Source organism: Mustela lutreola, chromosome 1 (assembly GCF_030435805.1).
Source record: "Mustela lutreola isolate mMusLut2 chromosome 1, mMusLut2.pri, whole genome shotgun sequence".
NCBI lineage: Eukaryota > Metazoa > Chordata > Mammalia > Carnivora > Mustelidae > Mustela > Mustela lutreola.
The window spans coordinates 288,318,714-288,342,516 of NC_081290.1; the positions used below are offsets into that span (position 1 = coordinate 288,318,714).

A 23,803-nucleotide genomic window follows, 5' to 3' on the forward strand; every position below is an offset into this window, starting at 1 on the left:
GGGTCCCGAGGGCTGTGACCCGAAGGCCTGAGCACCAGGAGAGCCCACCGCATGTGTTCGGTCCATGTCCGGAGGCAGGAGCCCGTGAGCCAGGCAGAGAGGGGGAAAGCTTGCCCTGCCCCCGCCTCTGTGCCCCTGGGGACCTGCAGAAGCCCGCCCACCCTTCCCCAGGTTCATCTCCCCAGGGGACATAGCCCAACCCCGATGACGTTGTTTTACCTGCATCCCCTCTCTGAAGACCCCGTTCTCCAACACGGTCCAGCTCTGTGGCGCCAGGGGTCAGGACGGCCACATATGAATTTGGGTGCATCGTTCTGCCGTTAACGGGGCGGCCACTCTCAGGCTCCCGAGCAAACACCCTTTGCCTCTTGTGATGGAAGCTGGAGCAGGACCCTCCCGGCCATCCGTGGGTCTTGCCCCAGGAAAGTCATGTCTCGCTGACCGGGTCAGAGCTCTCTGCGGGCCCCGGAGCCCCAGGTTCCCAGCTTGTTGCTCCTAGGACAGCACCCTGTCCCTGCTTCTGAGGGTCCGCTGCTGGCCTCTGCTGGGTAGGACGCCACCCTCCTGCCTGCCCTTTGAGTCCAGCTCCGAAGAGGCCTGTCCAGTGCCGGGCCTCCTTGCTGCTCTCAGTGGTGCTGGCGCCCCACTCACCGGATCTTCCTCCTTGCCTTGGCAAGCCGGGTGTCCCCCGGGGTCACCCATGGAGCACAGACAACTGGTGGGGTTTCTGGCTCTGTCGGCTACATAGCTGGGTATCACAGATACCCAGATCCAAATCCCTGGGGCCTGGGACTGTCCCCTTCGATGGCCAAGGAGGCTTTGCAGGTGTCATGAGGGACTCTGAGCTGGGGGGACCTAGCTGGGCATCAGCACGAGGCCCACGAGGGAGGCAGGGGGACAGTCAGCGGAGAAGGTGGTGGAATAGAAGCAGATCCGAAGAGGCTGCCCTCGCGGCTTAGCAGACGGAGGAGCGGCTATGGGCCGAGTAGGGCAGCGCCGGATGCTGGCAAAGGGAAAGAGGAGCTGCACCCTGGGGTCTGCACAGGCGATGGGACCCTCCAGCACCCCGAGGCCCCGTTCTGGCCCCTGGAGCTGGGCAAAGCCACAGAATGCAGCTTCCAAGCCCTGTGCGTGGAGTTATCTGTTCTGTGTCCTGTTCTGTGTCCTAGCAGTGATAGGAAACCAAAGGTGCAGGCCTCACCGGGTAACGTGCCGCTGGTGTGCCCGCCTTTCTGAGGTCCTGCATTTTTTTTTAAAGATTTTATTTATTTGAGAGCGAGAAAGTACACATGCAGGGGGAACAGCAGGCAGAGAAAGAGGGAGAAGCAGATTCCCCGCTGAGCAGGGAGCCCGATGCAGGGCTCAATCCCAGGACGCCGAGATCATGACCTGAGCTGACGTGACGTGACGTGAAGGCAGACACGTAATGACTGAGCCACCCAGGTGCCCACACCCCGCATTTTTATCTCACTTTGTGGTACGCACTGCACTGTCCCCCCACATTCACGTGGTGAAGTCCTAGCCCTCGATGTGGCCGTATCCGGAGCTGGGGCCTCTAGAGGGGGCTGGAGGGAACGCAGGGTCACTGGGCCCTGATCCCGTGGGACCCGGGTCCTTAGGAGAAGAGGGGGTCAGGACACGGATGTGCACAGAGGGACGACCCCGTGAGGACACAGGGGGACCCCGCCCTGCCAGCCCCTGCGTCCCAGGTCTCGGCCTCCGGGACCGGGGGACAGTGACGGTCGGCTGTGTGAGTCCTGTCCGTGATGTTTGCTGTGGTCACCCCAGTGACTAAGGCACTGCTTCCCGGCACGTCTAGCAATGACTTAGCTGCATTCCCGGAGTCTCTCAAGGGGTCAAACCCTGCGTCTCAGGGGCAAGCCCTGGCACAGACACGTGTATCCAACTGAATATTCTTTCCCCGCGAGGGAGCAGGCTCGGGCTTGGACTCTGACAGACCCCCACCCAGCCCCCAGCTCCTGCAGCTTCCTCCGTGTCAGCCGGGCACCGAGCGCTGTGTTCCTGCAGGGGGAGGCCAGGTGCAACCCACACCGTTATGGGGACAGAAGCCTGGTGCGGGGGTTAACTGTGTGTGTCCACCTGGCCCGGCCACGGAGAGCCAGACGTTTGGACAAACATTAATCTGGGCGTGTCTTTGAGCATGTTTCTGGATGGGATTAACATTGGGATGTGTAGACTGAATAGAACCTTGATGTGGGTGGGCCTTACCCAATCAGTGGACGGCCTGACTCGCAAAAAAAGGCTGAATGCAGGGACCTCTTCCTGACGCCCGTGTGAGCCGACACACGAGTCTCTTCCTGCACTCAGGCCCATGCAGACAGGCTGGTCTCCGCTTCTAGACCAGCACTCACAGCCTCGGCTCCCCTGGGCCTCCAGGTTGCTGGCTGCATCTCTCAGGAGGGCCAGCCTCTGCTGCCCCATGAGCCCGTCCTTTGCAACAAACGTCTGCTCCGGCTTTTGCTTCTCTGGAGAACGGGGATGGAAGTGCCGTGCCCTTGGGATTGCTCCAGCAGCCTGCCGTCATCGCGGGAGCCGGTGCCAAGGGGCCGCCTCCAAGGAGACCAGCCCATACTCCCCCTCCCGGGCCCAGTCCCCGTGTCCTCCCAGGGACAAGCCACTCCACACCACCCGGCCTCCCTCCAGTGACGTCCCTGCACGCCTGCGCGTGAGCCGACGGCCTCCCCCCAGGCCTTGTCAGCCTCACTGTGGCCTCGCTCGGGAGACTGGAAGAGCCAAGCTCGCACACGCCCCGTCCTTCCGGGCAGCTGCAAGCTCACGCCACTCACCCGCCTCCTCGCGGGCCGTCCGCGGCTTGCCCTGGCTTCCGTGCTGGGGCTCGGCCCCCCTACCCCGTCCTCGACCCCCCAGCCCTCCCTTTCCACGGCGCTCTGTGGCCTCACGGGGGCAGACCCGCTCTTTGTCACCTTTCCACTATCTTTGGGAACATGTGTCCTTCAGGGTCATCTTGAAAGGGAGCAAGCTTAGCTCACTTCCCCGGTTGCCATTGGTTGGAAGTCGGTCATGTGACTGCTCATCGGCACAACGTACCCAGGCCAGCCTTCTGGAGCAAGAGAGGCGTGGAGCAGGCCCAAGTCCCCCGCGAGGCCGCCGAGATCTGCTAACAGCGACAGGCTCCCTGCGTGGGAAGGAGCCCGTCCAAGACCGGCCACACTAGGTCCAATCCCATGAGCTTGCTGTCGTGTGCTGTCAAGGTCCCGTGGAATTTAATTAATTTAAATGTTTTTTCAATGTCACTCTCTCCTGCAGGGCCCCTGTTCTGTAGTAGTCAGGACAGACCAGGTTGTGCCGTGGTAACAAAAACCTGAGACCTACGATGGCCTGACCTGGGCCTTGCAGCCAGGCTGCTTGCAAGGACACCCAGCAGCGGAGGCTGGAACCGTGGGGAAGGTGCGACGCCGGTGGGACTGCGTGAGGACCATTCATGGTGACTCGGCAGGACAAGAAGGAGACGGGCTCGCAGGAAGCCCCGCTGGGGCGCAGGACGGCGGCAAACGTGGAGATAGACCCAGAAATGCGGAGCTTCGCAAGGTCAGACAGCCAGTCGCTTCCAGAGCCAGGATTTTAAACGCTTTGTGGAGACAAAGGCCTGGAGCCACGCCCGAGCAGGGGCCCGGGAGGCAACGATCAGAAGATGGGCAGGGCCTGTCCCCGAGAGCCCCTGCGATGGCCGGCAGGCAGACACAAGGATAAATAAGCCTGATCATTTCCGATGCTTCTGTGAAGCCACTCGTGGCACCGTCTGGTGTGGGTGGGGCGGTCCTCCTCTGTCCTGAGCTATGTCAGTGGGGACAAGAGGCCTCCAGGGTCCCCGTACAAGGGAGCGCCGGGGGACGGGGCGATGGCTTTGGAGAGGCCACTCCTGCCCACGTGCCCCTGGCCAGGAAGAGAGGGCAGGACCAGGCCCATCGCCTTGTCCCCTCTCCCTTGTGTCACACCCTCATGACCACCCCAGCCTGCTGGCGTCCAACCTGCTTCATCGCCGCTCCCAAACCACGTGGCTTCGATGACGCGCCACAGGCTGCCTCTGTGGCTCCGGTGCAGTGGGAGGCTCGCCGTCGGTGGTCTTCCCTCTGCCTGGAATGTCCCGCCGGCCAACATACACGCGCGCACACCGTATGCAGGCAACACACACCCACGTGCGGACGCGCCCACACGCGCCGCCTCAGTCGCTGGCCTTACAGCTTGGAGCGCGTCGCTGCCCAGATTCTGGGGTCCTCAGGGTGTCCTCAGGGGCTGCACCATGGGCTGTCTGGCTGCCAGCTGTTCGCACCAGGCTTCTGTGAAGAATGCAGAATGGAGCGCCCGGCGGGAAAGCGGGAGGCCAGGAAAGGCGGCACTGCCACCGGCACGCGGGCAGCCACGCGGGCAGACGCACTAAGGAAACGCAGCGACATCTAATCCTCCCGAGAAGCATGAGCCCCGAGAGAAAGGACTCGGGATGCACGTTTGCTTTATCCTGAGGAACGGAAATACTCGTTCTGTCCAAAATAAGCGCTTTTGGAAATCTTGATTTAGAAAGCAACAGCCAACACGTTGATTAAACAGAATGCAGGCTGAGAGCTCGCCCCGGCTGGGCCGGGACCCCTGCCTCCACCCCGGCTCCCGCCGCATCTTCCCAGTCTCTGGCGCTGCCAGGCCGTTGGCCCCCCGGCGGTGTCCCTCCCTCACTGGCCGCGGCCACCACACCACGCCAGGCTCAGGGCTGTTTTTGTCCGGTGGACAGATGAGGGCCCAGCTGGGTGAACAGAGCAAGGGTCTGCCTGCGACTGAGGTCAGGGTGCCCCTCGTGAAGGGCAGGAACCCCGCTCCGGGGAAGGCTCTGAGGACCCGCCTTGCAGGGGCTGTGAAGGGCCACCCAGGCTGAGCTGAGGGGGCCTGGCAGGCAGGGAGGTGAGGATCCCCTCTCAGAGCCCAGAGGCTCCAACACCCCGACACCGGGGTGCCCAGGGGGACCCCGACAGTGCGAAGGCTGAACCTAGAGCAGAGGTGGCAGCTGGCAGACCTCGGGGCTGTTTCCAATCAGCCGGTAGCTGGTCTCTGGCTGACGCCCCGCCGCTCAGCCTCCCAGCTACTCCGTTGGCGTTTTGGAATTAGGATCCTTACGGTCTGAAAGGGACCTGGCGCTGGGTTGCTGGTGGGGGGAGAGGTGCTCCTGGCTGCCACACGAAGGCCCCTGGGGCACAGATGCCCAGAGCTTCTGAGTAAGGCCCGCGGCAGCTACTGGAAAACTTGCACGAACCCTTTCTGGGGAGTCCAGAGGGCTGTTATGGGAAGGGTCGGGGAAGGCCTGGGAGGCCCGAGACCGCCCGAGCCAGGGTGCTGAAGGGCGGCCGTGGGACCCGATCAGGGACGGCGGGCAGGGGTGCAGCGAGGGCCGTGGGCTGCTCCTCCTGGGCTTGTCTCTGGAGCCCGGGAGTGGGTCAAAGCCTGCAGTGTGGCGAGCGTCCTCAGCTGACCGCAGGCCGGGGGGGGGGGGCTCTTATTGTCACGTGGCCAAGACAAGCTGCGGCCGAGGAGAGCCGGGCCGGGCCGTCCAGGGCACTCTGCGTGCGGGTGGCGAATGTGGGGCCTGGCGTGGGCCGTCCTCCCCCGGGCTCCTCCTTCCTGGAGCCCGGCCCCCCACGCCCGCCACGAGACCGTCTCCACGAAGCAGAGGCCTCCGCATCACGTGGCCGCACTCGAGAGCAACAGAACGTAAAACCTCTCCTCTTAACAACCGAAGCGCCCATGAAGAAGTCACGGTGGAAATGGTAAAACCCCCAAAGCAAACAATGTTGAAAAAGCGGCCTTCGGGCCCTGTGGGCTGTGGCCGAGTGGGGCTGGGGGGAGGCGTGGGGTCCGGGTGGTCACCGGGGACCGAGGCCCGGGAGCCCAGCCGCCCGCTGCGGAAGCAGGAAGAAGCACCACAGAACCCACACGGTGCACCGTTGAGGGCAGAGGCCAGTGGTGTGGTTGCGGGGAGAGGTGTGGCGGGGAGGCCCCAGCCAGAAGCTTCCCCGAGGAGGCCAGTAACACCAGCGGCCTAGCAAGTCGGGTCCCGAGAAACAAAAGCAACAAAACTCTGGGAGGTAAGAAGGGCCAGGACTGGGTTCTGCCAAGGGGAAGGGGACGAGGGACACTTGTATCTGTGGGCGCGTTCTGACCAGTCCCAGGACAGATGAGGGTGTACACGGGGGGCCCGGGCGAGCTGCCTCCCAACACCGATAGCAGATTCTCCGAGTCTCTGGCCACCAGCCGGGGTCCTGCGAGCTGGCGGTCACTCGGCCGGCCCGGAGTCTGCGTTGGACTCCGCAGGTGAAGGGCTCAGCCCCCCAGGGCGGCCCCCACTGAGGGCGTCAATGGCATGTCCAGCTGTGTTCTGGAAACGGGGGGGGGGGGGTCCCGCGATCCCTCCTCAGGTTCCACGATGACCCGGATCCGCACCCAGAGCTCAGAAGGGGCTTCACTTGCTACTCCCTGTTATTAGAAAGGAGACAAGTCGGGAACGGCCGCACGGAAGGGCCACGGGTGTCCACGTGCTCTCTGGGTGCTTCTCTCCTGGCACCAACATGTGGTCGGTGACCAGCCCCGGCGACTGGAGCCTGCGTGGTGGTTCCTCTGCGTGGGCGTGGTGACCACCTGGGTGAGAGACTCCATCTCCCGTCCTCCCCCCTCCCTGGGGCGCTCTGCACGCCTGGCCTCTCTGGACACCAGCCTCTGTCCCAAAGCCACCAGTCATCCCAGGGTCACATGGAGATACTCTGATGACTTTGGAGATGACAAGAGTTTTAGGAACTGTGTGTCCCAAACCGGAACGAAGACCAAATACTCATTATTTTTTTTTAAAGATTTTATTTATTTATTTGACAGACAGAGATCACAAGCAGGCAGAGAGGCAGGCAGAGAGAGAGGAAGAAGCAGGCTCCCTGCTGAGCAGAGAGCCCGATGCGGGGCTCGATCCCAGGACCCTGGGGCATGACCTGAACCGAAGGCAGAGACTTAACCCACCGAGCCACCCAGGCACCTCCATTCGTGACCTTTGGAAGGGCCCCAGGCCCGGCAGCCAAGCCCCCTGCACCAGGACCACCTGCCCTGCACGCACCCCTGTCCGACCACCAGACACTGGAGCTACTTTCTCCGCAACCGGCTCCGCCAGAGGGGGTGAGGGCTCGGCGTCAGGTCAGGAACTCCACGCTGGGTCTGAAGACCTCGCTACTGCTTCTGGCTCCCTGAGAGCCCCACTCTGGCCCTGGTCTCATGGGCAGGTGCCTCTGGGCACAGGAGAGTGGCCGTGCCCGCGGCCCCGCAGCGCCCCTCCCCCAGACCCACCAGCAACACACCCTGCGTGGGGGGGACTGTCAGTGAGGCCCCACTGGGCTGCGTGTGAGCACACGTGTACGCGTGTACAACCCTGCTTCCGTTGCCCGATCCTTCTCTGCCACATCAGTCCTCTGGGGGGAGGGCTCTCGGACGCGGGGGGCTGTGGAGGGAGCCCCTTGAGTGAAGAAATGATGGTCCGCCGCCCAGATCCGGTAGTGTCTCCCGCTCAGGAGCGCCCTCCAGAAGCCTTCACCGCCGGCCCGCACAGCCTGGCGCAGAGCTCGTGTCCTTCCTGCCGGGACCCGTCCGTAGCCTCGGGACCTCGGCGGTAGGTCAGTGTCACTGGCCAGCTGAGCTCGGGGCTTCCCAGCAGGCCCGAGGCACCCAGCTCTCTTGGAGGTAGACGGAACCTCTCTTCTTGGCCTCTGGTGCCTCCATGCGCTTTCAAGGAAAGTATCTGGGCTGTGCCCACCTCTACACTGCTGCCTCCACAACCACTCCCCTTCCAGGGAGCCCTCGGGGATATCTGCATGCCAGTGTGTCACCTTCCAGACCTGGAAGGAAGGAATCCTTGCGATGGGCATCGACGTGTCCTCCTGGAGCGCACTGCTGCAAGTCCATGGTCACTCCCACAGTGCCGTGTCTCCGGGAGGGGCCCACAGGCTCTTAAACCCTTAAACCACAGCCAAGGGGCTGTGGCCAGAGAAGGCACCTGCTTCTACCCTGTGTGGCCCCAAGGACGCTGCTGGAGGGGCAGGGCTACCTGCTGTTCGCCAGCACCTGGTGGGGGACACCGCCAGGCAGACGTCCGGCATCAGAACACAGTCCAGGAGATAAGGCCTGTCACGTGCTCCTGCTCCCATAACCCAACCCGCCTGTGCATGTGGCCTTCTCCAGGTCCAGCGGGGGCCGGGTCAGGCTCAGTCGTGGGTTTTGCTGCCGCAGTGCACGTGGCTTCTGTGTTGCGGAGTCCATGGGACTTCTCTTCTGCACCCCAGCGAGGGTGGGGCCAGGAGCCTGCCCTCCGAGGACCTGTATCTGGATCAGGCATCTGACCATCACCCCACGAGGTCCCTGGTCGCTTCCCGTCAGTGATCTTTGTTCCTGCGGCTCCTCCCTCCGCTGGCCGCCCCTGCAGGGCGCCAGCAGGGGGGTCCGTCCCGGTGGCCCACCCGGCCTTGATGGTGCCGCACTAGGGCCTTTGTCCTGTCCCACACATGTCTGATTTCTCAGTAATTGTCTGGAGAGGGGCGCCTGCGTGGCTCCATCGTTAAGTGTCTGACTTCGGCTCAGGTCACCATCCCGGAGTCCCGGGATCGAACCCCGCATTGGGCTCCCTACTCAGTGGGGAGCCTGCTTCTCCCTCTGCCACTCCTCCTGCTGTGGTCCCTCTCTCGATCTCTATCAAATAAATAAAATGACCGCCTGGAGATTCCCACCCCGCTGTGTTGCTGGTGGACAGAATTTCGCTCGGTCCCCGTTCCTTTCCTCTGGCTCCACCACTGCAGTGCGAAGGCCGCTGCCCTGTAAAGGAGGCCAGGTTCGCTGGTTGTTGTCGGTAAAACATATTCTGCTGTAGAAGGCAGGCTGAGCAGAACGGGACCAGAGCAGAGTGTGCATGGCCAGGGATGGACCGTGCCCCGCAACGTAGGACCCGTGAGACGCGGGTGTCCCCGTGGGGGGACAAGGTCTGCAGCTTGCTCCATTAGCCGGGAGCCTGCTAACTTTCGGGAGGCGCGTGTGCGTGTGCGTGCATGTGTGTGTGCCTCTGATCGGAAACACAAGGGGAGGACCGGGGTAGGTACTTGTCACTTAGTCACTTTTTTGGCTGCTTGTCACAGAACGGTTCTTCTGTTTTGGGGGGAACCCCCCCTTCGTTGGTCCTGCTGGGGGCTTGGGATTCTTAGTGGAGGGTGCACAGCCTTGAGGACAGGGCACTTAGAGAGGGGGTTCAGGGGTCTGGGGAAGCGGGAGTGTCCACAGCGCCCTCCCACACTCACACCAGGTGTCTCCCCTCGAGCCCCGGCACCTGTGATCACGGTGTCCCTGAAAGTGTGAGATTTCTGCCTGGGAGGTGGGGCTCCCCGTGGACCTCATGTAGCCACAGGGACCCCTGAAAGCAGAATGGCCCCCCCCATCGCTGGAGGGACAGGGAGGTCGGAAGTTCTCGGCTTGAGGACTGGGGTGCCCTCGATGCCTCTCGTACAAAGGACGTGGTCTTGCGGAGCAGAGGGCCATCCCCGCTGACGGCCGTGAGGTAGGGGGCCCTCGGTCCCACAGCTGCATGGACCCGTGTTCTGCCAAAAGCCCGGCTGAGCCTGGACGGTGTGCTCCCCAGAGACTGCAGCGTGCGGGGAGCCCTGCCCGGCCCAGCCCTGGGCTCTGACCTTGTGAGACCTGGCAGAGGGTCCGTTCCTGCCTGCCCTGTGGCTTCTCTGTTCTGACCACTTCCGAGCCTGTCCCCACAGGGTCTACGAGGGACCCTGACCCCTCCGTCCACTGAAACAGAGCCTGCTGCTCTGGGCTGGCCTCCTCCCGTCTCCACCCCCGTCCCTCCGCCATGTGGCAGGAAACACCTCACAACGTCCTTGTAAGGCTCACGTCTGGGCCGACAGAGGCTCTGTGGGCCCACAGGTGGCGGGACAGTCGGTTCAAAGGGTGCCGGTCATCCTGGAGCAGCTGAGGGCCCCCGAGGGTCCTCTTGCACCCGGGCAGCCGTGGACAACATCTGCTTCAGTCGGGGGCTGTAGCTGGGGGCTGTCCTGGGAGTGTCTGAAGAAGCTGGGCTCTGCGGCCTGGCAGCCGGGTACTCTAGGAAGCAGACGGGACTGTGAGAAGGTTCTAGAATGCACTGGGGCCAGGCCAGATGGCCGGGCAGGGAGGGACCCGGAAGGCCAGGGCAGAGGGGCTGGGGGTCCCGGTCTGAGTCCTCCCTGGAGAGCATTTGTGAGGTCGGGTCTTGGTGGGGAGTGGGGTGAAGAGAAGGGGCTGTGGGGTTGCAGGCGTGCATTCAACTCTCCAGCCGCCCCCTCCCTCTGTGTGGGTAGCCACCCCCAAAGCACCTGCCCTAGAGAATCACCCTGGGCTCTCGGTCCAGGGGTCCCAGTGGCTGGGGGCAGGCAGCACCGTTGGAGGCGTGGGACGGGGCAGGGCTCTGTGGCCAGGGAGCCAGTCTGGGCACCCGGCCCGCTCCACCTGCTGCCGGCCTCTGCCCCTTGGGGGGTAGGCAGCTGGGGCGCCAGGCAGGGCTACCTCTGGCTCAGGGTGTATTTGCACTTGCGATCCAAGCCGCCGCCGGAGCGAATGGCGAACCAGAGAAAGGAGCTGAGCAGCATCGCGTACACCTGGGAGGGAGGGGGTGTCAGCTCTGGCCCCAGCGGCCCCAGGGGAGGGGTGCCCTGCCCCCCGAGGAAGGCCCTGGGCTCTGCAGGGTTCTCAGTGGTCTGGGGAAGGCAGCGAGGCAGACACGGTCTCCTCCCAGACGCCTCTCTGGGCTCTGCAGCCTCCCTTTGGCTCCCAGTGCACGGTGAGCCCTGCCGTTCCCCGAGGCCAAAGACCCTGGCCTTGCGTTGGGGTGGGGCATCCGTGGGTGGAGGGGTGGGGGGTGGGGAAGGGGCCCTGGGGGAGGGCATGCGTACCGTGAGGGCGAGGCCGGTGCCGGTCAGGGCGCAGGCGACGTTTCTGTGCATCGTCAGGAAGCTCCTGATCTCCTGCAGGCAGTCCTGAGCCAAGGGAGGCTCCCGTGACACCGGTCCTGCCTGTCCCCTCCCCACCCAGGGTCAGGGGCCTCCGCCAAGGCGTGGACCTCTAGTGCCCACCTGGGGCCAAGTGCTGGGGTGATACGCTCCACCCCCCAGAGCTCTGGGGAGGACATCACACATAGCGAAAACCCACGGGAGGGACTGGCTTCCAGGGGACAACGGAAGGTTGTTGCCCCAGCACCCAGCATGTGCCTTTCTTAGGCATCCGCGAGCCGCCTGGGCTGGGGCACGGGTCTGGCTCCCCTGGGCAGGCTGGGGCTCCCTCACTCCCTGGCCCAGGGTGAGTGGAGGGCAGAGAAAGAGCTGGGGGAGGGGCGTGGGGTCCTGGGCTCTCCTAGCCTCCTGCTCCATCCTGGGCTCCCATGCCTCCCCAGGGCTGGCCTCCACAGGGACTCTCTCTCCAGGGAGAGGGAGGTGACGGCCCATCTCTGAACTGCTCGGATGGCGGCGTGTGAATTGGGGGAAGGTGTTGGCATTTGGGGCAGGCCCCCTGGGATGTTCGGGGGATGCTCTTCTTAAGACTGGGATGGGGAGGGACAGAAGGCTCACTTGGCATCTGTCCGGGCTGCTGTCTGTCCACCCATCACTGCACAGGGACTGGGCCCTCCAGCCTCCTTACTGCCACCTGGGCCTCTGCCCCAGCTGGAGTCCCGGCCCTGCTCATACCTGGGTCATGGGACTGACCAGTTGGCCTGGAGGTTGGGACCTCTGGCCCCCAGGGGCAGCTGGCAGCTCCTGCAGCCTGACCCGGCTGCCCCGTGAGATAACGGGCCCTGGTCAGCCCCTCCTCTCCGTGGAGCGGGGCAGCCTGGGGCCTGGCCGCCGCCGAGGACACATCCTTGCCTCGCCCAGGCCCGTCCCAGGAGGCTCCAGCGCCCACGCCCACCCTCTGTGGCCTTTACAGCGGGGACCCCACCGTTCTGGAAGGCCACAGAGCAGTCCCTCAGCCGCTTTGCAGATGGGCACCCGAGGCCTCCCCCGGGACGAATGTCGTCTCAGGCCCCTTCCCGGCGTGCTGGGCCCTCCCTGCCGCACCCCTCCCCACACGCCTCCCTTCTGGGGCCAGTGGTGCTGGGTGCGCTCCCTCCCTCGCTGGGCCAGGAGCCATTTGTATCCTCCTGTCTTGATGTTGGAGGACGGCCAGGAGCCTCTCGCCCAGAGATAGGAGTGGGTTTGTTTCCCGGACAGTGGACAGCAGGGGAGGGGAGCCCGGGAGGGAGGTGGCCGGGGGAGGTGCCGGGCCCCTCTCTGGGCCCTGGGGAAGAAGGGCCTTCCCTGCCTCTGCCTGCCACCGACCCTCCCTGTCCCCGCCCTGGAATGTCCTTCTGGCTCCTTCTGGACCAGCCCCCTCTAGACCAGTGTCTGTCTTCCGCCTTCCCCTGTGCTTCTGGAGGCTTCCGAAGGCAGGCCTGGCCTCGGGGAGCCCCAGGCCGGAGATGAGTGAGGGGCCGAGGGAGCGAAGGGAGCCCGGGGCTGAATCCAGCCCTCCCTGCCGCCTCCGGGAGCCCTGCAGCGGGCGGCACGGCCCGGGGGAGGCCTAGGGAGGAAGAGCGCAGGGCCTGGGCCTCTCCTCCTCACCTGTCTGGCTGCCTGCTGTCCCCGGCACAGACTGGCCTCCACGTCCCCCAGGAGGCCGAAAGGGGAGCTCTTGCCGCAGCACAGGAACTGCAAAATGCGGGGAGGGTCGGGGCTGTGGGCGGAGCCGCCGACGGGGACAACGGACAGTGGACAGCGCAGGACGGCCCCAGCGAGGGGTGCCCCGCAGAGCTGCCCCCAGAGGTCGGGCCGCAGGCTGCCTGAGGGGAGGTACGGCAGGCACCGGGCAGCCCAGCCCTCCTAGCCCCCAGGCTTCCCCCCGAACTGCCCCCTGCAGGCTGTCAGCCCAGTCCCCGCCCCGCGGATGGCGCACCTGCGGACCCTGCCTCCCCGGCTGCGGCCCGGTGGCCACGGGGCCTTGCTTCAATTCACACTGTGCCGTCACCAACCTGATGTTCTTCAGCAGTTTTGGACGAGAAACATTTCCATGTTGCTTTGGCCCCCAGATGAGGCAGCCAGCCCGGCCCGGGTCACAGGGAGAAGACAAGAGGTCTTTCTCCCTCTCCCTGCTGCCAAGAGGGCGTCGGTGCCCTGTGTCCCGGGACCCTGGCTTGGCGTCTGGCCCCCGGTCAGCTGACTCTGGGGGTGGGGTGACAGCACCCTCCATGCTCACCGTGTCCTGAATGGCTACCAGCTGCTGCCGTGGGGCTCCGGACAAGTTCCGCGCTGCCCACTCATACGCCAGGTCGTAGACGTCCAGCACCGCGTCCTCCACCTGCACCGAGAGCACCGCGGGAAGACCCCGTGTGGGTGAAGCCCCTCCCTAGAGACGCGGCTCCCCGGGGTGGGGCTGGTCCCCGTGAGCCGTCCTAACAGCCCCTTCCTCCTTGTACCAGGCGGAGCCCCCCGAGGGCAGAGCCTGGGTCACTGGGGAGGCCGGTCCCCAGACTTCTGCTATGGGGACCCCTCCCAACAAGAGTGACCACCACTGCCCCCTTCCCAGGCTGGGGCCGGGTTCCAGACCCCCGAGCCCTGCGGCCCGCCTCCAGTTCTGGTCTTCCAGGGCGTGGAGGGCCTGACCGAGGGAAGGGTCCCTCCAACGTCGGTCCATCTGGGTGGTGGGACAGGGAAGGCGACAGCCGGCCTGGGCAGAGAAGCCTGGAGGAGCTTCCTGCCAGCAGCTCAGCTCCCCGGTGATGGTCCGGGTCTCTCCCTAGAGCCACCGGTGCTCCCCAAAACCCCGGGCGAGGACCTTGGACCAAAGAAGCCACGGGCATGCGGGGCCAGCTGGGGGCAGACGAGGCAGGTAATGGGGAAGGAAGGGATTGACAGGGGGCCTGGCCCGGCTCTGCCTTAACTCTGCGTCCCGGCATCCCCCAGACCGTGCCGCCGCCCCCTCCTCAGCACCTCCTTCTGCCTGTGCCCACACTGCTCCCCGTGAACCCAAACGCCCACCCTTGCCAAGTTAGTCCCCCAAAGACAAAGACAGACTGGAATCTCACCTCCTCCAAGAAGACCTCCCTAACTGCTCTGGCCTCAGCAGTCTCCTGGCATAGGCCAGGCTTCTTTGCGCACCGCCCACCCCGGCCCTCCGATGCCCCCTGCTCCTCTCGGAGACCCTGAGCACTCACTCCCTTCCCCTTTTCCCACCTGTGACACAATGCTGGCTGCTCAGGGCTGCCCTCAAGGGCTGGGGGTGAACCGATGCCCATGGCTGCTCTGGCCACTCAGGCGCTCCCCGGAAGGGGAGGCCATCCTGCTGGCAGCCTGGGGGCCGGGGTAGGTGGGCCGTGGAGGCAGCCGCTCCAGGGCCCCCGTGCCTCCACAGGAACCAGAGGAACTTGCTTCCCAACCCCCGCGCCACTCTTGGCACTAAGCGACCCTCCTGTTGAGACGTTGCACTGCAAGTCATCCCAAACTGGGTCAGCTGGCGTCCAACCAACCCGCTGGGAGGTGGGAAGTGCTCTGGGCTGGAGGGCGGGCGTCAGGCTAGTGGCCACTCAAGTTTGAAATGAAGCCGAGACCACGAAACCTCTGTGTCAGGGGAGGCTGGGGGCTGAATAGAGTGGGCCGGGGGTCGGTGGACCTAGGGTCGGTGGGCCTGGGGTCAGGGGACAAGTGGCTGAGACAAGGGTGACAGCTCAGACCGACCTCCTGGTTCCACCCCCGCCCCAGGGTCCTGGGAGTAGCCGGGTGCCCCGAGGCCAGCTCGCACCATTGTAACGTTGGTGTAGGAACAAAGTGCTGAGCTGGGGTCTATACCCACCACCCCAGAAGCCGGGGACATGAGCCCTGCTGCAGGCAGAGATGCAAATCCTGCAAAGCTGCGTCCCTCACACAAGACCCCCCGACCGGGTAGTGGGGGCCAGGCTGAACTCTTCCCACAGGCCGAGGCATCTATCCCCCAGGACTGCCTTGGGGGTGCTCTAGGAGCCCGAGTTCCTGCTTCCCCAGGAGAAAACTGGGGTGGACCGGGTTCGCTCAGAGGCCACCAGGCCCTGCCACCGCTGAGTCTCTTCCCAGGGTCCCCCTCCTTAAGTGTGACTTCCAGACCTCCAGGGGTGCCCCCTAGGATGGATTTGGAGCAACAAGGTTTGGAGAGTGGGAGCTGGGAAACACCGTGAGGGGTGGGGCACCCCCTCCCTGCCCCCCGGGGCCTGCAGCCTGGCTTGAGGCCACGGAAGGACGTGGCGGGTTCCCTTCTGACTCCATTCCCCGCCCTCCCGTCTGTGGGGACGCCCCAGGCCTCGGTCGGCACCCCGTGTTTCAGGGTGCCTTGGGGGTTGTTCAGAGAGATGTAGGGGACAGCGGGGGTGAACAGGCTGGGCTCCGGGCTCTCTCTGGTCAGCATGCCGCCAGCAGGACCCTGGGGAACCCAGGAGTCTGGGGTTGGGACGTATCTGGGCTGGGAAGGTCCCCAGGCTCAGGGTCCCCGGGGAGGCCCGGAGTGGACGGCAACCCCTCAAGCCAGCTGGGACCCCCCGACATACTCCCACTGAGCCCTTCCCATGCACTCTGTCTCCGCGCCCCCTCCCCCGGGGTGGAAACTGAGTCCGGGAAGGTAGCTGGTCACATGAGGGTACCGGCTGGGGAGGCTGAGCCCAGTCAGAGCAGCCAAATCTCCTGCGCCCTGGTCGCTTCTGTGCCCACAGGGGCCTGGAAATGCACACAGACCTACTGGGAGGCAGTTGGGGGCCCCCCAGGCCTTGGACCCGGGAGGAGGCTCAGCCCCCACCCATCTGGGGTCAGGCAAAAGCCCAAGAACGGACTCCTGCGGGCCAGTCGGAGCCTGGCCCAGATCAGGATGATATTGTAGGGATGGTGGCAGGCGGCTGGGACAGAGAGGCCGCGCTGGGAGCTGTCTGGCTTCCTCCCCTCCCCTTCTCAGAGCTGGAGCCACTGCACAGCCCCTCCCCGGCAGGACCCCGGATCCGGGGCTCCAGCTATAGACACAGTGTGTCAGGGAAGAGACGATGGGCTGTAGCCGTCCCAGGAGAGCCACGGGAGGCCCCAGGGCGCCCTGGCAGCCGTCCTGACCGGGCCCACGCACACTGTCCCCAGACCTGGAATGGGTCAGAGCAGTGAATGGGAAAAAGGAGCCGGAAATTCCCGCCCACCCGGCTCTCCTTGGGTGAGCTGCTTGCCAGCCCCACTGAGGGCCCTGGCCATCGTGTGGGGACACCAACCCCGTCCGAGACCTCGCAGCCGGAGGCAATGTCATGGGGGGTGACCCCAAATGCCAGGGTGGGGGGGCCGTCGGGGGAAATCCTTGGGCAGGGACGGGAGAAGAGGCATTGACTCAGGGACCTGGAGGGTGGGCTGGATCCTCCTGGACCTCCTGGGTCCTCCTGGCCTGGTTCCGCCAGCGAGACGGGGCCCCCCACCCCCTGAGACTAGAACCGCTTCTGCAGAACAAGGGCACGACTGCCATGCTCAGCCTGGTCACTCAGCCTCGTGGACGCCCAAGAGCACGGACAGGGAGAAGCGAGGCCCACCTCTGCGTAGGGGTGGGGGTGGCACAGGCAGCCGGGACCGGAGAGGGTAATCACACAGCTAGAAGCACACGGGATGACCCGGGCCCGGTGTCCCGGCCCAGCTGCGCTCTGCAAGCCTCTGCTCCTGTAGGCCCCTCATTTGGTGGTGGGGGGCAGGGGTGACAGGCAGCAGAGAGGCTGGGGCCGCTGGGGACTGAGACACACACGTGAGGAATCATGCTTGTCACCTGCTACGTGCACAGTGTTTTGCCCGATGCTGGACACGTCTCAGGCAGACGGGCCTTGTTTTCCTGGGCTGGTCCTTGTGGAGCACATGGAGAAACCGAGACCCAGTGAGGGACTGCGGAGAGTCAGGGCAGACAGGGTCCAGCAGCGGAGCACTCCTGCCCCTCTCTGTGGTCCCACCTGCAGGCCCCGTGGCCTCTCAGCTCACCCCAGGGGGCTCGCCTGGGTCTGGGCTCTCACGGGACCTTGTCCACGGCTGGGGACTGGGGGAAGGCCTGTCCCTTGTCCCTTTGGCCCCAGCCAGGGGAGAAGCTAGGCTGGGGCGGGCCCCTACTTGCCATCCTGCCAGGACCCCCCTCTCTGAACCTCTTGGGTCCCCACTTCCTCTGCCCAGACAAGGGGCCTGGCTTTGACCCCCAGCCTGGGTCTGGGAAGGGTCCGGCTCCACACACGCACTGGCCAGCCCACCCCCCAGGCAGGCTCTCAGCCTCCCCTCGGGGCCCTGAATTCAGACAGAACTTCTGGAGGGCCATGCTGGGGTCCGTGCCCGGGCCTGCAGGCTTCGCGGCCGCTCATATACGGGCTCTGGGGGCTGTGGTCCTTGCGACTGAGTTAGCCCAGAGCTGGCGCCTCCCCCAGCCCCCCAGACTGGGACAAGGGCCCTCTCACACCGAGTCCATCAACAGCCTGCTGAGCCAGGCAGTGCCCAGAGAACGGATGGGACCACTTGAGCGGATGGATGGAGGCACGGACGGATAGACGGACGGATGAAGGAACGCACCACCTCCAGCGGGGGGTCCACACCCACCATGACCACGGGTTCACCACCCCAGTCACCACCAACACAGAAGCCCCGGGAAGAGCCCACAATGGGGGTGGGGCCGGGAGGACAGCCAGCCCCCCACCCCCGCTGGGCTGCCCCTGCTCCAGGCCCGAAGGGTGGCTGTCCTCCTGGGGACCAGACTCTGACAAGGCCCAGTCGGGAGGGCTGTCCCTTCTGGGCCAGTTCCCGGAGCACTGACCCCTCTAGTCAATCCCTGATGTCGGCCGGGACCCTCCTCCTCTGGCCCTTCATCCCCTTTCCAACTCCCGGCCCCTCCCAGGACCAGGCAGAGGGCAGGGCTGAGGGGCTGGGGGAGCGGGGGTCGGAGGCCTGCCCCTGCTCCCGCTTCCCTGCGACCTCCTGCCCCAGCCCCAAAGAGGCCTGGGCCTCAGGTCTCTGTGCCCCCCCTTCAGGCAGGGACATCCCCCCAGAATGGTCTCTCCCGGGGAGAGGGGTGACTCTCCCGGCTCACGTACCCCTCCCTCACGGGCCCCTCCGCTGTGGGATGGGGGCGGGGCCGGGCGCTCACCTGGGTGGGGTTGTGGAATCCCCAGAAGACCACCTGTGCCAGGGCACCGAACACCAGGGCAAAACACAGGAAGCCCTGGGACAGAGGAGGCGTGGGTCACGGTGTGTGGCCTGGCGGGCCACCTGCAGGTGGTCTCCTGCTGGGTCTCCTCCTGGGGCTCTGGGCAGCTCACTGGGCTGCTGGCCACACAGCCTCAGCGCCCGGAGGGCCTATGTCACCTCCTTCTCACTGCGCTGGCTTTGTGGGAGCACCGCTGGCTGCCCGGGGCCGCGTGTCACGGGTTGGGCCGACACAGCACCCCTTCCCGGCTGGTCTGCAGCCCGGGGCAGCCTGGGGCTTGGTTCTCCCCACCCAGGGGCCTCCTCCCGAAGAGGGACACCCAGCAGAATCGACGACCGGTGGAGTGGAGAGATGCCTGCAGACAGACCTGTGCGCGGACACAGCTGGGCAGCGCTGCACCACCCGCTGCCAGGAAAGAGGGGGCCGCCTCTACCGGGCCCCCAGACTCCATGCCGGCTCCGGGACTCCGGCTCTGCTCAGGGATGGGCAGCCCTCACCCGCTCCTCTCCCTCCGGCCTGGGTCCCTGCAGGCCTCGTGTCCAGGATCCTTCCTGCCCCTCCTCCTCCTCCCCCCTGCCTGGCCGAGGGCCTCCTTCTCCATCTGGAAATCATCGCTCACCACTGCCTCCAGGCTGGAGGCCCTGAGCCAGCTCAGGGGACCAGCCTTTTCCAGAAATCCTTTCATTTCCCAGGGGAGAGCGAGTTCCCTCCCCGCCTCCGCCTGCCCGCCTGCAGAGGGGGCCTTGGGCCAGGTCTCCTTCGTGTCCCCAGGGCCCGTGCCGCTGTGCAGGCCCGCTGGGGGCAGCTGGGCTCAGCCCCGCATTTTCTTGCTCCTTGTAAATAAAATACGTCAATAAATCAGCCGCCCCTGCCAGCCGTGCTCCAGCAGCCAGCGGTGAGCTGGTTCATTTCCGGCTCTGGAGGCCTGTGCAAGGCCGGAGGGGGTGGGGGCAGGCAGGGCGGATGGGGGACAGCAGCCAGGTGCCCGGCAGGTCGGGAAGCGTCTCCCTGCTTGATGGTCCTTCTGTGTGTGCCTCTACGTGTGTGTGGATACACAGACGGGCCGGCACCACAGGCCCGCAGAGATGCACACGCGTGGGCGGGCCCCTGGGGGTCCTTGGGTCCTGGGTCTGGGGCAGGGTCTGGGAGCAGCAGGTGGCTCCTGCCCAGAGCCGTCCGCAGGCCCTCCGGCGGGGCTGGGCGTGCGGAAGCGAGATCCCCAACGCTCCTGAGCCCTACCCACCGACCAGGGCAGCAGGGCAGCCCCCTTGAGCATCTGGGTGGGGAAAAGCAGGCAGGAGCTGGTGGGGGCAGGACAGGGCAACCGGCAACTGGGGCGCCTTCCGCCCTGGGGAGCACAGAGCTGTGACCCAGCACTGTGACCCAGCACCATGGCGTCCCCTGGTGGCCATGCTGGCGTCCCAGCACGGGCCTCTCCAGGCTGGACCTGCCCTGAGACAGCCTCGTCCTCTGGCTCTGTGCCCCTCAGGCAGACCTTAGCGCTCTGCTCTAGGGGGACAGTCTGCCTCTCCCACCAGCTCCCGCTGGGTCTCCTGCCCTCTCTGACTCCTGGCCACGGGCAGGCCGCCACGGCCAGTCTCAGAGCCTGCCTGTGAGCCAGCGGGGGCCTGGTCAGGGCTGGAGCTGCCTGGTCCCACGCTGCTCCCTGAGCCCACTCCCGGCTGGCTGCCCCGGGCTACAGTTTTGGGAGGTGACTGTGCCCCCGCTCCTGCAGATGGGGACACGTCCACAGACATTTGCTGACACAGGCTGCCGCCCTGGGGGCCCAGAAGGCTGCCTGTGGGCCTGGCTCAGGGGCTTGTTGGTCTGTGAGCCCCTCACAGGGTTGGGGAGAGTCAGCAGGAGCAGAGGGCTGGAGGCCGAGAGTGGGGGTCTGGTGGCCGGAAGGGGCCGAGGGAGGCCGGGGGGCCCTGTGGAGCTGCAGGGAGACCGTGAGGCCAGGAAGCTGGAGGGACTGGGGTTCAGAGAGCCTCCCTCTCCCCGAGCTCTCCGATTCCCCGTGCAAACCAGAGAAGCTGCGGTCCCACTCCCGGGGAGGCGGGAACCTCAGATCTCCACTGCCGCCCGGGCCCCAGACGATACCGGCCGAGGCCGGCATCGGCTCACACCGCCGTGGGCGATTTGTGGACCATCTCCCGATGTCCGCCTGTGGCTCGCCTTCCAGCACACCCTTGCCCGGCTTCCTGAAGGAACACGTACCCTGGACTCTTTTCCACTGTAAACCCCCAGCCTCGAGCGAGGGAGACACCCCCCTCTTATCCTTTCCGAGTCTCCCAGACGCTCCGCCTGGGGCTCTCTGTCCCACTCACGCTCCTGGGTAAACTCTGTGTTCACTTTCGATCCCGTGCGATGCTGAGGGCCCTCCTGGCTGGTCCTGTGGGAGCCCTCTGGGTCCCTGGACCCGGCCTGCCTCCCTCAATGGGATTCTGTCCCGAACCTGCGAGGAGCCTGGAAGGTGCCAGGCCGGGAAAGCAGGTGCCTGGGGCAGTGGGGAACCAGGGAGTCCAGGTTCCAGTGGGGGAGGAGGGCCTGTGCCCAGAGTGGGCAAGACAGACCGGCCCTGGGGGGGCAGGGCTGGCGCGGAGCAGCAGGAGAGGCCAGGGGGGACGAGCAGGAATGGGGGCGACAGGGTCCCCTGTGGGGTGACACGAGCCTGTCTCCGGCTGCAAAGGAGCGGGGTGGGCTCAGGTGGGCCCCCCGGGGCAGTGCACGAGCCCAAACCTACAGGAGACCTGGCCTGCGTAACAGAACCAGACGCTGCCTGGGCCTTGGGCAATGGCCCCCCAGGCCTGGGAGGGCCTGTGCCGCCTTTCTCGCCACCCGACCCCCGGATGATGGGGTAAAGCAGGGCCTGGCCGAGGGGCCCTGGTTGGGGCAGGTTGGACCCCGGCTGGCACACATCCTTCAGGCCTGTCAGGATGCCGTGGGAGGGGCAGGCTCCCTGGGCTCTCCCCCTGCCTGCTCCTGAGCGCATCCCAGAGCCTGGGGGACTGGGGGCAGGGAGCACTCACCCCGGCCATGAGGCCCCCGGCCTCTCTCACAGTGGCTACAGCACCCAGGACGGCACCCAGGGCCAGGAGCCCAGCCAGGCTGCTGGTGGTGTAGAAAGCTGGGCGGGGACAGAGAGAAGGAGGGTTAGGGGTGTCCCGACAGGGGTCCCCAGGGGTGTCCCGACAGGGGTCCCCAGGGCACAGGGCCTGTACTGGAAATCCAACCCAAGGATACATTTTGGGGGTGGGCTTCTGGGAGCTCTGACTAGACCAGGAGCCCCGCTCAGGCCGGGCTGGGCAGCCCACCACCCACTCCTGCTCGCCATCCTCAGCAGCCGGAGGGAAGGAGGCAGAGGCCCCGCCCCCCACCCCGGGCTATCTCAGAAACCACCAGGCAAGTGCGGCCTGCTTGTTCTTATCAGGACAGAACCGAGACCCAAGCTTCCTGCACCAGGATTCAGGCTCCAGGGTAAAAACCCGGGGCCTAAGGGTCAAGAGGCCTGCAGCTGGACCTCAGCCTGACTCTCTGGGCCTCAGTTTCCCCCAAGGCTGCCCTCTGAGACCAAGCCCCCAGAGTGCATTCGGGTCTGGGCCCTTTTGTCCCAGAACAACCCCTCCAGGATATCAGGGACATCTGGATGCCACCTGACACTCCCCCTTGTCCCCAGGCTCCCAGAATGGGATGGGGCTGGGGCCCAGACCCCCGGCTCTGCCCAGTGCAGAAGGCTGCCAGGGTGGCCCTCTCTACCCCTCTCCACTGCCTGACCCAGCCCAGCTCTTCTAGGGGGCCTCCACCCGCCCAGCCTGGAATGACTCCCAGGCTGCCTTTGCCCTGGAAGCCCCCTGACCGGCAGGAGCACCTTACTAGACTTTACTTACCCCAGCGGTGCATGGCCTCGTAGGGGGTCCTGTCTGAGGATGCGCGGCCGATGACAGCAAAGTGGGCCCCGAAGTAGGTGAGAGCCGCCAAGGTGGCCACGGACAAGCCCAGGAGCTGGGGGTGGGGCAGACCCAGAGTGTGGGGGCAGGGCTGGACACAGGACAAGGCCCGGAGAGCAGGGTCCGGGTCTGCTGGGTCCTCGACCAACCTCCCTCTGGCTTCATGGCCTCGCTTGAGATGGGCTCAGCCTCGTCTCCTCCCTCCTGTGCCCGCCGACATGGGTTCACCCACCTCCCCGGTCTCCTGCTGCCCGGTGGGGCCCACAGGACATCCTGCCCAAACAGCCACCTGCCAGCAGTCCACCGCCGGGGCCCCAGATGCATGTCCCTGGGGCAGGGTGGGGACAGCAGGGCCAGGTGTGTGTGTGGAGACCACAGCACTCGAAGTCCACAGACACGGCCCCCCACCCCCCAAGACCCCTCCCACCCGGCCGGCCTGTTACCAAGACAAAGAAGCTGGTGACCAGCATCTGGCATTTAGCGACCCTGACCCGACTCCAGGGCCCCATGGTGGCCATCTCTTCTCCTTCCTCCTCTCCCCGCCCCTCCCCTCCTCTCCCGCCCCTCCCCGCCCATTGTGGTTTCCAGCTGGGTGGGGGCCCCAGCCAGAGCTGCCTGCCCCGGAGGTAAGCGAATCTCTCTGTGTCGGCACACCCGGGAGCTGAGCCTCTGGCTGCCCCGGAAGACGGAAGACGGGCAGGAAGGCTGAGGGCAGCAAGGCCAGCTCCTGCCACCCCAAGGTTCCAGCCCTGACCCAAGGCACAAGGACCTCTGAGGGTATGAGCGCCCCCCCCCCCGAAGGGTGCAACCTTGCTCTCGGTGTGTCCAGAGCACATCCCCATCCCGGGAGGAGGTGGTGTGTAGAGGCCAAGGGGCCTCGGTAGGGGGTGAGCCTCTCGTCCCAGGAGTAGGCAAGCCGAATCCTGCCCAAGGCTTGATCCTTGGAGGAACTGGGGAGACAGGCTCGATTCTGAACGTCACTACTGGAGTACCATCTTAGGAAGCACCATCGGAAATGTTCTGTGGCGACATTTTGGGAGAGGTCATTTGGAGCAGAACCATCTGAGGGGCACCAGGGCGGGCCAGAGCCCTGGGGCCATGTGCCTGGGTGGTCCGCCGAGGGAGGCTGTGTCAAAACACGAGTCTGTCGTCAAATTAAACCATGCAAACCTGAGGAAGGGGCAGGCGGTAGACACAGACGTGTGGGTCTCTGTGCCCTAGAGAGGACACGCAGTGAAGTTGCTGTCCGGGTCCAGTTTGGGCCGCTTTGGACTGCCTCGCCCCTGCTGTGGTCCCTGGGGCGGCAGGTGCTGCTGGGGGGCAGGGGCTCGCCTCTGGGCTGCAATCGCTCCCTTTCTGTCACCTATGCTTCTCATGTGGGGTTCTCTGGGATATGGGGACCTCAGCAGGGGGAGGGGGAGTGCTCCAGATTGCTGTAGGCGAGGTGACCCCTTGGCCTTCTAGGAACCAGCAGCTCTGGCCATCTCATCCCAGCCCTGCCAAGAGCCAGGGCAGCTGGGACCCCTTGTCCAAGCCGGTGACCCCAGGACCCCCATCCGGTCCCAGGAGACCCCACCCTGGGT

The 23,803-nt window shown here is 65.6% G+C and overlaps 1 protein-coding gene and 1 long non-coding RNA gene across 4 annotated transcripts; one reads left to right on the top strand and one right to left on the bottom strand.

Annotated features, from left to right (window-relative positions):
- Positions 1 to 2,004: 2,004 nt before the first annotated feature.
- Positions 2,005 to 8,779, top strand: LOC131817744 (uncharacterized). Its single transcript, XR_009348569.1, has 2 exons — positions 2,005 to 5,792; positions 6,892 to 8,779. It is a non-coding gene; the product is annotated as an uncharacterized LOC131817744 (long non-coding RNA).
- Positions 8,780 to 9,539: 760 nt separating this feature from the next.
- TSPAN32 (tetraspanin 32) lies at positions 9,540 to 22,755 on the bottom strand. Of its 3 annotated transcripts, none has more exons than XM_059151178.1 (9): positions 22,664 to 22,755; positions 22,161 to 22,275; positions 21,303 to 21,400; positions 18,211 to 18,285; positions 13,312 to 13,413; positions 12,681 to 12,767; positions 10,980 to 11,063; positions 10,594 to 10,685; positions 9,540 to 10,152 (listed from the first exon to the last, which is right to left on the bottom strand). In XM_059151178.1, exons 1-9 carry the CDS (start codon positions 22,736 to 22,738, stop codon positions 9,993 to 9,995), a joined length of 888 nt encoding a protein of 295 aa, XP_059007161.1. In that variant the 5' UTR covers positions 22,739 to 22,755; the 3' UTR covers positions 9,540 to 9,992. The 3 variants fall into 3 exon arrangements, 2 of the variants coding, with proteins under 2 accessions (XP_059007161.1, XP_059007167.1); XR_009348565.1 differs by having other exon boundaries at positions 10,073 to 10,152; positions 10,404 to 10,685; XM_059151184.1 differs by lacking the exon at positions 18,211 to 18,285.
- Between the last annotated feature and the right edge of the window lie 1,048 nt (positions 22,756 to 23,803).

Coding starts and splice junctions, on each gene's coding strand:
- TSPAN32 (XM_059151178.1), bottom strand. CDS start 22,738: ATGGCCACCATGGGGCCCTGGAGTCGGGTCAGGGTCGCTAAATGCCAG. Junction 12,768..13,311: donor TGGTAGCCATTCAGGACACG/GTGAGCATGGAG, acceptor CGCATTTTGCAG/TTCCTGTGCTGCGGCAAGAG. Junction 11,064..12,680: donor GACAGCAGGCAGCCAGACAG/GTGAGGAGGAGA, acceptor CCCTTGGCTCAG/GACTGCCTGCAGGAGATCAG.